This window comes from Brassica oleracea, chromosome C5, assembly GCF_000695525.1.
Source record: "Brassica oleracea var. oleracea cultivar TO1000 chromosome C5, BOL, whole genome shotgun sequence".
Classification (NCBI taxonomy): domain Eukaryota; kingdom Viridiplantae; phylum Streptophyta; class Magnoliopsida; order Brassicales; family Brassicaceae; genus Brassica; species Brassica oleracea.
Window position 1 is genome coordinate 37396857 of NC_027752.1, and position 12669 is coordinate 37409525.

At 34.6% G+C, this 12669-nt stretch overlaps 3 protein-coding genes across 3 annotated transcripts; 2 read left to right on the forward strand and 1 right to left on the reverse strand.

Moving 5' to 3' along the window:
• The first annotated feature begins 2502 nt into the window (after nucleotides 1-2502).
• Nucleotides 2503-3521, forward strand: LOC106294021 (auxin-responsive protein IAA31). Its single transcript, XM_013729641.1, has 4 exons — nucleotides 2503-2696; nucleotides 2794-3005; nucleotides 3087-3171; nucleotides 3253-3521. Exons 1-4 carry the CDS (start codon nucleotides 2572-2574, stop codon nucleotides 3305-3307), a joined length of 477 nt encoding a protein of 158 aa, XP_013585095.1. The 5' UTR covers nucleotides 2503-2571; the 3' UTR covers nucleotides 3308-3521.
• A 600-nt stretch (nucleotides 3522-4121) lies between these two features.
• On the forward strand, nucleotides 4122-6498 carry LOC106292934 (chromatin structure-remodeling complex protein BSH). The gene is made up of 10 exons (XM_013728603.1): nucleotides 4122-4262; nucleotides 4355-4443; nucleotides 4562-4656; nucleotides 4913-4984; nucleotides 5102-5149; nucleotides 5226-5309; nucleotides 5434-5472; nucleotides 5563-5645; nucleotides 5740-5802; nucleotides 6185-6498. Exons 1-10 carry the CDS (start codon nucleotides 4213-4215, stop codon nucleotides 6282-6284), a joined length of 723 nt encoding a protein of 240 aa, XP_013584057.1. The 5' UTR covers nucleotides 4122-4212; the 3' UTR covers nucleotides 6285-6498.
• Nucleotides 6499-7832: 1334 nt separating this feature from the next.
• LOC106293564 lies at nucleotides 7833-8635 on the reverse strand. The gene has a single exon (XM_013729241.1). The coding sequence runs from the start codon at nucleotides 8461-8463 to the stop codon at nucleotides 8215-8217; it is 249 nt and encodes an 82-aa protein (XP_013584695.1). The 5' UTR covers nucleotides 8464-8635; the 3' UTR covers nucleotides 7833-8214.
• Between the last annotated feature and the right edge of the window lie 4034 nt (nucleotides 8636-12669).

A 12669-nucleotide genomic window follows, 5' to 3' on the forward strand; every position in this document is an offset into this window, starting at 1 on the left:
TCATCAGAAACATCATCCACTTTATCATTTTCTTCAAATTCATCTTCGTTGGCTTCGTCTGATGCATCGTCTGGAAGTTCCTCATATCCCTGGTTGTGTGGATCAACAAGATATCATTTGTAGCTTGCTCAGGTACTTCTACTTCATTTACGGCATCTTCTTGTAAAGGCGGTTGTTCATCAGTCAAGACTCGGCCCTGAGGTGTAATTTTTATAGCGGCTAACCAAGATATTCCAGATTGTCTGATCCTCTGGTATGGAATAAAACAAACTTGGCCTGCTTGAGATGCCAATATGTAGGGTTTAAATTTGTTGTACCTCCGTGTAGCATTTATATCAACAACTCCAAACTTGCTATACCGAACACCTCTATTGACTGTGGGTCAAACCAGTCACATTTGAATAGAACGCATTTCAGCTTCACTAGGCCGGGGAACTCCACTTCGATGATCTCTTGTAAGATTCCATAGAAATCAGTTTCACCTTTCACACATACTCCATAGTTCATTGTTGCTCGCCGACTTCCATATTCGTAAGTGTGAAAAGTGTAGTCTCGTGTGAAATACATAGTTGTTGTGGTGACCTTAGCGACCGGACCTTGTATCAATTCGTGAAACCACTGAGGTTAGAATGGGTCATCATAATCAACATGGATCATCAACATATATATATATATAAATATATAACTTCATTAATTATATAATAAAATAACATATTTAATTAATTATATTGTGATGTATACCTGCGCTTTCAACCACTTCACAAAATGTTAGTATTTCCTTTTGTTGAGATCATTGGTTGATATCCCTGGTATAGCTTCTTCGACTTGGGCAACGAAATCGCTGTTTTATGCCAATATATATGATCATTAAAGAGTACTATATACACTACAAGAAATATCAGCATTAGTAGCGTCGAGAATGTGCTACCGTATCGTTTTCGTAGCGTTTCGATGAACGCCGTGACAGCCGCAGCTATAATAGACTCTCCAGTTATCGTAGCGTATTTTCGTATGCTATAATAAATAAACATATTATAGCGTTATTCTTGAGTTATAGTTTCATGTTTTATAGCATTCGATCTGTGCTAAAAAATAATTTATACTAACATATATATAATGCTATAACTATATAAAAATAACCAAAATTAATTAATTAAATAATTTAATTATGATTAATTAATTAAATAAGCTAGTTATGAATAATTTAAAATTACGTCTAAGTTACGACGGACTTTAACATAGTCGTAAATTAGACGTAACGTCGAAATTAATTTACCACTACACATTTGTAGTCGTAAATGGTAGTCGTTACTCTTATGTGTTTCTTGTAGTGTAACTCCAAATGAATACTAATTAACTCTTTAGACATGTTGTATATGAAAATTAAATAATTGATTATATTACCTAATAATTACAAGTATAAAGAGGACTAGACATTCATCATTAGACTACTAGACATTCTAAAGTTATTTATATCGAAATTCTCAGAAGGATCCCTAGAGACAGACATGCATGTCCAAAGACAGATCGTAAAACTAACTCATAGGAGTCTTAACGATCCAACATTCAAGGTAGGCTTTATAACAAAGCAACTATTAGAATAAACTATTACATTTCCCATGATGATTCAAAGATCTATTATTATTATCAAAACGCCAATAAACACTATGTAATGTAAAACGTCTACATTATATTTTAAGTTATTATAAATTAATGAAAGTATTTTGAAAACAAAAGGTAAAAAGATTGGGCTCCTAAGAGAGACAAGCCAGAAAGCTAAAGAGACATTAACAGGAAACGTATAGTTAAAGAAAAGAGCACTGTCTGCTCCACAAAAACAACATACACAAAACTCTTCAGGTCTTCTTTATTTTTATTGGTTCCGCAATTTTCCATGGTCTGTAACATTAATGTGTCACAGCGACAATTGAGTTTTCATATCAACAGAATGGTCTAAAATTTATCCCCAAGTTCATAGTCTATAGACTCAGTTTTCAGATATTGATGTAGGAAAGTGAAAGTGATATGATGTCCAGCTTCTGTTTAAGGCTAGACAATAAAGCCTTTTGGCCCTTTTATCTCTCCTAATTAAAGAATCTGAGCTGTTGAGAAATTTAAATCAAAGCCTTAGCATTTTAGCTCCAACATCATCTGAACAACCTTCCTTGGATTCATCCTTTTTATGGAAACTTCGAATCTTACATGTAAACCATAATCTTATGTTTTACTATTAACAAGCTTCAAAGGTGTAAACATGTGAGTTTGTTATCTAATCAGGTAATTATCACAGTGGTTATCAAAAATCATGTGTGTTCATATATAGAAAATGTTTAAAGTTCAAAGTGGTGAACCCTTAAGCTTCAATATTTATTTATAGCAAAATTAAATAAATCATTTTAAAATAAACCTATGCAATCTCAACACGCACTAATCTCTAATTTGTTTACTAAACAGATAGATATATAGAAAGAGAGAGAGAGAGAGACATGAAGAGCACTCTCAAGAGAGAATATAAGGAATCATGCAGTTACAGTTGTAGGTGAGAGGTTACACAGCTTCAAGGTCTCATCAATGGAGAATTCTAACTCATATTCTCCTTATTCCTCATCCTCTGTTGACAGTACTAAGCCTTTACCTTCTGAATCATCCGTTAATCTCTCCCTCAGCCTCACCTTTCCTTCCACTTCTTCACAAAGGTCTTCTCCACATCACAACTCTGTTTCTATGTTCTGTTTTTGCTCTGTTTTTTAAGTTCACATTTAACCTTTGAAGTTTCTTGTGTTTGTTTTGTAGAGAGACAAGCCAAGATTGGCCCCCTATAAAACCTCGTTTAAGAGACACACTAAAGAGTCTTCGTCTTCGTCAACGCGGTTACAACACAGCTCTCTTTGTTAAGGTTTATATGGAAGGTGTCCCCATTGGGAGAAAGCTTGATCTTTCCACATTCTCAGGCTACGAGAGTCTGCTAGAAAATCTTTCTGGCATGTTCGATACATCAGTTATATGTAAGTAAAAGTCTTGGAACAATACATTTAACTAAATCCGAACACTGAAGAAGAATGTCCATATATCTTTGGTTCAAACAGGCGGTACACGAGATAGCAAACACCATGTATTGACATATCAAGACAAAGATGGAGATTGGATGATGGTCGGTGATATTCCATGGGAGTAAGAATCTTGAATCTCACATACATAGTTTTCCATATTTGGTATATTTATCTCTGACCTGGTTCGATGTTTTTGGTTCAGTATGTTTCTTGAAACCGTGAGAAGACTGAAGATCACAAGACCGGAGAGGTGTTAAAACTCTGTTTCCACAGTTTTGAGAGATTTAGGCGAGTCTTTACATGTGGGACAGAGCTCTTGCTGGATATCAGCAACGAAGGCATTAAAGAACTAGGAGGATTGATGCATATATTTATTTTAACACCTATGAGTGTGTTTTTTTTTTCTATATATAAATAAAACACAATATCCAAGAGTTTTTTTACATGTTTGCAATCGTGTTCCTTCGGATGTGTACAGGGCCGGCTCAATGGTATCATGGGCCCTGGGGCAAAAAAAAATTTTAGTTTCCAAACTTTTGTTTTAAAAAAAAAAATCTAATAGAGATATGTTTTTTTTCAAAATACCATAAGTATTTTTAAAAATAAATCTATGGAAATAAAAAAAAACATTTTCATATAAAAAAAATTGGACTCTTTTTTTTATTTTTAATATAAAAATACATGTATTTTTTTTTTAAATCGAACCCTTATCTATTAAGAAATAGGGGGACAACGGATTGGGCCCGGAGCGGTCGCACCGCTCGCACCGTTATCTAAGCCGGCCCTGGATGTGTACCTGACACATGAAGAAACACACGAACATTGTTGGGGAGCACGAACATGTAACAAAGATAGAGAGATTGTGATTCGATTCTCTTTGTTCTGTTGATTCAATATTCAGTTTACACCAGTTGATAGTTTTAACGCCTAAGCCCTCCTCAAGGCCCATATATGATGACTTAAAATAAAAGCCCGTATTTGACGGCCATAAATAAGTAGGAGTGAAATGTGCGAGACATCATAAACATGAGGGGCGGTTCTGAAATAAACTAAAATAATATTACCGCATCGCCTGAAAATATCAGAAATTGAAAACTCCACTCTCTTCGTCTCTCTCGTTCTCGTCCTTCGTACAAAATTGAATCTGTGAAAAATTGAGAGGATGAAGGTTTCAGGGTCTACTAATTGGAAAGGTCCCGTCAAGTTCAGGATGTAAGTTTCGTCTCTTCTTCTTCGAATCGAGTTCATGTGTTAAATTAACCTCATTTATGCAACTACTAACCTCATCTATGATGGGGAGGTAGGCCTACTGCTGAGAACTTGGTACCTATTCGTTTGGACATTCAATTCGAAGGTCAGCGTTACAAAGATGCCTTCACTTGGAACCCTTCAGGTTTCTCTCTCTCTCTCTCTCTCTCTCTCCTCCCTCTCTAAAAACCCTACCTTTGATTTCTATCTTCTTGTTGGAATTTGATAAAAGGTGATTCCTTTTTTTTGTGATTTGGATAAAGACGCGGATAATGAGATCGCTATCTTCGCTAGAAGGACTGTTAAAGACTTGAAACTTCCCCCTGCGTTCTTCACTCAGATTTCTCAATCTATTCAGGTTTGGGACCTTCTTTGTTTACCACTTATGATTTATAACTGTGAGAGTGTTACGTTTTTACTGAGTTCTCTTACACTGGTCACATGTTTTCTTACTCGTTCCAGCTGTTTAGGTTTATAGCATGTTACCATGTCCCATGTGTGTTTTTATCTCTAGGACTGCTTGTGTGATGTATTCTTGCTTTGGTTATGCTACAATTCTGTTTTTGTAAGAGAAGTCTTTGCTCATGTTTGGTTAATTGTCCTGTTTTCATCAGTCTCAGCTCGCAGACTTTCGAGCATATGAAGGACAAGATATGTACACTGGTGAAAAAATCATACCAATCAAGGTTTTTATGCCTTGCCTTGCCTTGTTTTCCCTCTCTCTTTCTTTTGTCCATGAGTGATTTGCTTAACAAAGAAGAATGTCTAGAAGCTGATGAGTTCTGTTTCCTTTTGTTTTTCAGCTTGATCTCCGAGTTAATCACACCCTCATCAAGGATCAGTTCTTGTGGGTGAGAATACGTGGTAGTTTCAGTCACGTTTTGTGTACTCTTATACTTACATGTAGCTTGACTTGGCCGTTTGCAGGACCTGAACAATTTCGAGAGTGATCCTGAGGAATTTGCAAGGACCTTGTGCAAGGATTTAGGTGTTGAAGATCCTGAAGTTGGAGTAAGAAGATAATCGCTCTCAGTTTTCTCATCCTTCCTTCCGTGATTAAACAAAGTTCAGTTTCAAATGTTTGATACAAAGTGATGTGTGGTTTCTTTTCTTCTTTTTTTCCTTTCTCCTGAAGCCTGCTGTTGCATTTGCAATCAGAGAACAACTTTACGAGGTGAATGATCTGTTTGGATCATTAAGCTATTTCTTTTGTTTCTTTTTTGGATTTCAGTATAAATAATGCTCTGTTCTTTCTACTTTCCAGATTGCAGTTCAAAGTGTGAGTTCAGCTAGGGAGAGTAGATTAAGCAAGAAAAGCCGCAGAGGATCTGATTATGGTTCAGCGAGGTCTTTACACGTTGCTCTTATCCAAGTTGCCTTTGGTACTATAGTTGAGCTTTCTCGAACAATTCTTTAATAAGTCTCCATCGTCTATGTGCAGCAAGGCGAGTGGCTTGTCAATGGACCTAGTGAAGTTATTCAGCTTTAAGTCCAGTGTAGTTCGGTAAGTGATTTTTCATGACTCCCATTTGATCTAGAAAATTTCTTAGTGAAATGTCATCTTTAAGACCTGTTTTACAATTGCCGGCTGGTGTCTAGGTTGCTTATAAGATGAGTGGAAACATTTTTAACTTCGTGTCACATCATGAGTTGAAATGCCACATATTCACACATTTTCTATCATTCGATAGTTGATTTCCCCCCATGATTTGGAGATGGTCCTTACTAGGATTTCTCTGATAGTGAGTTCCTGGAATAAAATAACGTTGTGGATATTTGAGAACATCTCTTCCTGCATTGATGAGATTTTTGAAATAGAAGATAAAAGTGACATGTGTAACCTAGCAAAATTGATGACAGATTCCGTTCATAACGAATCTTGACAGGAAAAGGAAAGACTTGGATGTTTATGAACCAATGGTGGATCTGCTAACAAATGAGGAAGTTGATGCTCTTGAAGCCAGAGAAGAGAGGCATGCACGGTGAAGAGTTTTGTGTACATGTCTTATGGCAGGACTCAAAATGAAGAGTAGCACGAACTCAAATGATGTTGTCCTATGGTTAACCAGAGCTTATGATCTTAGGATAACTTTTCTTCAATTTATTGACACACTAGAGAATCTTTGGATTCTTACAACAAATTATAAACTCGTATCTGATCACTTTCTACATTAGTCAATGCATCCAATTCGATAGTCTACAGACCCGTGTGAATGTGCATAACTGTGAGCTTTGGTTTAGTAAACAGTGGTTAGGTGAAGCACAAGTTGGTGTGGAGTGATGAATGTTAGATGGAGTTTACCTCAAATGGACATGTTAGGTTTGCAGAGTTGAGTGAGACCATCTCTTGATTGAGATGTTTCCCAAACTTTGAGCATTTTGAGAGAGAGAGAAAGATTAAACAAAAATGAAAATAATAGACAAAAAATTAGGAGATACTCACTCAGAGGACAAGGCACGTTGTGAGAATTAAGTGTCCCACTTGAGAATTTAATAAGATCTCATCATCAACCACTGAACCCACTGTCGATAATACGGTCGTACTTTGCTTCTATTCTCTTCTCTTCTCTCTATTTCTATTTTTTTTTTTATATCATTTGCTTGTTCAATGATTGGGTCCCCCCTCTCAGCTCAAGCTGCTGTCATCTTAATTATTTTTATTCGGAATTGTTTTTTTTTTTTTTTTATAAAGGGCTTATTTTATTCGGAATTGTTCTGATGGAAGTTTTGTAATCTTGTGTGGAGATTATTGATCAGTTTTTTTTTTGTTGTGTAGAATTTATGAGTTGTACTTGTGCCCTTTTGAATCGGCAGAAATTTGAGTAGTAGTAATAATAAGAACATAATATTAAGGTTCAAAAAAAAATAATAAGAACATAATATTACATAATGGAAATCAGTTTGATGAATAAAAGAATTTTGAATTTATTTTTTGAACTTCTATGTTGTGGTATATCATTCATACTCTAATCTACACATATTGTTATTTTGATTACGGATACGCACTTAACTTATAATGAACTTTTGTGTTTCCTCTTTTTCTTCTAGGTAATTAGCTGGTAATAAACCTAACTGAAATTGAAGAAACCAATTAAACCAATGCCCAGCTCCAAAGTTAGGTCATACCTTACATTTTCTTTTCTCTTTGTGGTTATAACAGAGTTGGGCTACTTGTGAGTGAATTGTTTTTCTTTTTTTTGTTGACTTGAGCGTACGTGAAGCCTTTAAGGCTTTAACTCTCCATGTGTCTATCCGAAGTTAGGAACATCAACTCAGTGGTGTGATACCGAAAATGCTAAAGTATTACCAACTTCAAAGAGAATGATAGAGCAGTATGATAATTACTTACCTCTTGGCAAAAATGACGATTTCTTGCCTTTTCAGAATAAAAATTTGTTAAAATTTACTTCTTTTTGACTAATTAGTTGGTCAAAACAAAAACAGAATTGTCGGTGAGTTGAATACTGTCTGTTTACATTAAAATTTCATAATTAATCAATCTCAATATTATGGACTCATTTTTTGGTCTTCTGATTAATAATTTAACACATGTACAACTTTGGTCAATACATGGCTTTTACATTATGGAGAACTAGTTCTTGAGTTCTTAAACAATTAATGCTAATCATCTCATACAAATGATATAGAACTCAAGAAATATATTTTTTCTCTCCAGAAATAAAAAAAATCCCACCGTAACATAATCACGTGGATTATCAAAAGAGAAAAAAAGAAGAGAGTAACATCTCCATATTCTGGACGATAATTCGTCGAGAAAAAACCCACTAGACCTTAAGCCATGATCGAGAAGAAGTAAAGAAAAGAAGGAAGAGAAGGAGGTGGCTGTTGTGTAGGGCTAGTACCACTTTTAATATATGTACAAAAAGAAAACCATTTTTGTTTGGTTGGTTTGGGGTTAAGAAGAAGTGAGGTTATTGGAGGAGTTAGATTTGTCGAGAATAGACCACATGACGAGAACATCATCGTAACCACAAGCCATGACTTCTCCTTGAAGCTCTTGTACCATCCTCCTCTCGTGCTCTTCCCTCGCTTTTGCATCCATTCTTCCACCGCGGCCACCCTTTTGTGGTGATTGCTGTGGTTGGTTGAAGAATGTTGCTGCCTTCTTGAATGGTGATGCTATTGTTTTCTTCCATGATGCCATTTTTTAAATTGTTTACTGAATTCTTGAACAAAGGAAACCTTCTTCTTCTTCTTCTTCCAATCAGAGATTCAGATTGGGAGACCTCGAGAACGACTTGTTATGTGTATTTATACACACACAAGCTCTCTTATATTACATTATAATAATATTAGTAGTTAATTAAATAAAGAGTGATTAGTAATGCTAAAGCAAAGGGGAGAGAGAGGCAAGATCCGCAATGAGAGGTTCCAAGAAACATCACTTTTTTTCTTCTTCTTTTTAACTTTTTGTTATCCATTTATGATTTAACCTCGTTTAGGCCTCTCCCTACCCTTCCACATGCCTCCCCACGTGATATCTTCCTCTCTTTTACATTCAAGACCAAGTTGTGTAGTACTATTATGTAACCAAACCGGATTAAACCGAACCAAAAATCAATACATATGAGAGAAGCAGATGAAGTCAAGAGTTTGCCTTTTCCCACTCCTTGATACTGACAATTGAATCATCAAATGCTTACTGCACTTTCTCATTCCCATTCACTTCCCCCACTGTATTAGATGTGCCCATCTCCCTTTTTTATTTATTTATCATATCCATCTATTTCTTTCTTTTTGCTATCTTCATCGGTAGCTCTTCAAGCAAATGAATAATTTCACGAGCGAGCGATAAACATGTCTGTAATAAGGTGTACGGTTTCTATTTCTTTCCTTTTGCTATCTTCATCGGTAGCTCTTCAAGCAAATGAATAATTTCACGAGCGAGCGATAAACATATCTGTAATAAGGTGTACGGTTTGGGTTGTATAACCTATATTTTGTGAAGCACATATTGGATAATGCTGGTTCTACTGATTATACAACCTATATAAATATGTGTAGGTACCAACTATAAATTTAATAATTGGTACCAAAGAGTTAGAGGATTGAGGTGGCTAGAAAACGGTAAGAATGTATAAAATTTGGAGGACCAATGAATTAGAATTAGAGGTTTGAGGTGGGCACAGATTGGTCAGCAATAGCCCATGTGATTTCACATGTTCCTCTGCTTCTCTATCTCTTACCCTCTTTTCATACACATCTTGTATTTAAATTATAGTGTATATATGTAATATTTTTCCTACTCGTTAGATATAAATATATCTCAGTGTATAATTTATCAGCTAAATATTTTAAATATATCAGTAGTTTCCCATTTCATAGAAATGTTGTTCTCATTTTTTGTTCACTCAAGCTTTTGTTTCTTTGATGATTAAACCCTTACCTTTTGTTGACTATTTTTTGATTAACAAAATAAGTGAAATTGAAATTAATGTAGATAGCTTTTTCTAACTTAATACAATTGTAAACGTGTAATGAAACATTTTAGATTTTATATATAAATTTCAAAAGCTCATATCATAGTAGGACTGGGTAGACAAAAAAAAGAATTTCTTATGTCTCCCAAGTCCCAAGGTATTTCTAACTTAGTTTTAGTAAAGCTCTTTCAAATCTATTAAGATTCTTAGTCATTTTGATAACAAAATTGTTAATGTAAATTTGAATACGTCTGTTCAATTTTTTTTCAATTAATCATGTTTGAGATATAAGAAAACTAAATTATTTTTTATTTATTGATTTTCAGATTGATTGGATAACATTTTTTTTGCACGGGTTGAAAACTTTGAATTCAGCCGTATGCATGCACCAAATTACAAGATCCCTTTTTCATTTGTACGATACATAGTACATTTATGTTTAGTTTAAGTAACCCGAGTAGTAAAATTAACGTAGCTTAAAAGCAATGCTTCAATTTTCTTCTTTTTGATATTTGGTTTTAAAATTAATAAAATGTATTACAAACATATTTTTTAAAGAAATATTAAAAGCATCTTTTGCATGAGAGGAACAGTGTCAGTGCATGTATCATCTTCTCGTTGCAAAAGAATCTGTTGTTTTATTTAATTTAAACATCTTATATGTTTATATTTTACTTTTCTAGAAATATAAAAAGACTCAATTCCTTTAATTATTTTGTTTTGTAGCATCCACATGACATCCAATAGACTCTGCTCATTGGTGCGTAATTATTTTTCTCTTTCTCACAGACTTTTTAACTGATAGTATAACACCAAGGAAATACATAAATATTGTATAACATGATTTGGTTCGTGGTTTTATGATCACACATACGGAGGTACCCTCAGTACACGATGGTTATTTATTTCTTTTTTTTTGGGGGGGGAGGGGGGAGGTTAATAATTGGTTATAACTTATAGATGTGGTTTCTTTTCTTTACTAATATTTTCTGTATCCTATTTTTAAAATTCGTTATGCTAATTTAAAGAAAAATAAGACAAATCCCTGCATTTGAAGGATTTGAATCATGATGGTTAGATGGTGTTATTAAATTTAAAATATATATTTATATATAGAAAATATACAAAAATGGTGATGCAAATAAACGGAAAGGAGGACTATACACAATGCAGTGGATGGATGGTTCTAGTTTTGACCATATGGAGTTGTTATCTTTTCTCAAAAGTGTTAGGTCGGTTAGTTCAAAAACTGTTATAAGCAAAAAATAAATTAAAAAAGCAAATCAAAAGAGTGAAGAAGTACCAAACAGGAAGCTTAATAGTTTGTTTGTTTGTTGACTGATGAAAAGAGAGTGGCGGTTTGGTCGGTCCGTAGATTAGGTGACTTGTACGAATTTCCAGTGCCTCCCAAACTCTGACTCTCTTTTTCTCCCTTTCACATTTTCCTTTGATTTTAAAACATACATTTGTGTAACGTTTTTTAATTTAAGATTATATAAGCTTTGACTACTGAACTGTACGTTCTCGTTTTCCGAAGAAGGAAATTTTTATATTCATCTGTTATGAAAGTAATGAAAAAATCTATCTTTATTCATAACATAGAGGTTTAGTATATATGAGATTACATCGTCATAGATAAATGAAAATATTACAAATCATAATCTCTTGGTTATGAATCATCCGCAATCTGATTCATAACACTCACCCTTGGATGACATAACCATTTAGAGTTTGTAATGTGCTTTAATGTTCACTCATTAAAACCTTCTCAGGAAAACCCAATTGGGACAAAACCATGGTGAAGGAAAAAAAATACAACACACATTACTCCCCCTGATTTGGAACATTACTGAAGGTCCCTTGGACCTCTCCAATTTTCTGCAATCCGTTGATGAAGATTTTGGGCAGAATATGCTTCGTCCTCGAACATGATAGTTGATTCTTCTTTACCATCGGTCATGGCACAATCTGATCGAACATATTGAGTCATCGACCTCAAATACACACACACGAAATCTTAGATGATGTTGCTGTGATATGCGTGTACCACCATGTGTAAAACATAACATGTCTGAAAAAATCAACAAAACCAAATAACCCCTCTTTGGGCTGGTTAGTATAAAATAAACCAAAATCAAAGGCTTCTTCATCGTCCTTCTTATGGACCAATCAGATCAGTGTCTAAAACAAGACTTCTGCATCGTCCATCTCATGACTAATTAAATGGACTTCTTTATCGTCCACCTTTAGACTGAATGAATCAGTATCCAAAACAAGTGATCTCACGCCCATGTACTAGATAATGAGTGAGACTGGTCCATATTAAATCTCTTGAGTACTATTTTCTGTATATACTATTTGATGCACAAGGATTTCATTGTTAATGTACTCAAGCTGTAATCCCAAACAAAACTTTATTTTCCAAGATCTTTCATCTCAAACTCTTTCTTGAGATATTCAACTGTTTGGGAAATTGTATCCAGAGGTTCCTAGGATATTCAGATCACATGCTTGTATTATTCTCGAGAACTTGTTGTACTTTCAACTCAATATCCTCTAGTACTTTCATTATCCAGTGGACCATATAAATATGCAGTCACTACATCAACTTGCTGCAAGTCTAATTTTCTCTCTTATATAACTAGACTTATGAGAAATCTAAAAGTAGTTGCATCCACCACATGAGAGTATGTCTCCTCATAATCTATTACTGGTCTTTGTGAGAATCCTTATGCAACATCAGCTTTATATCTCACGATTTCTATTCCTCACAAGACCCATTTATATCCACTGGTTTTAACATCATATGGCATCTTAATCATATGGCCAAATATGTCTTTCTCCCTTAAACTATTTAACCCCACGTTTCCATTCAAGCCAATCTGTTCTACGAGTGCGCACTCTTATATTGACGTGGGTTCATGATCCTC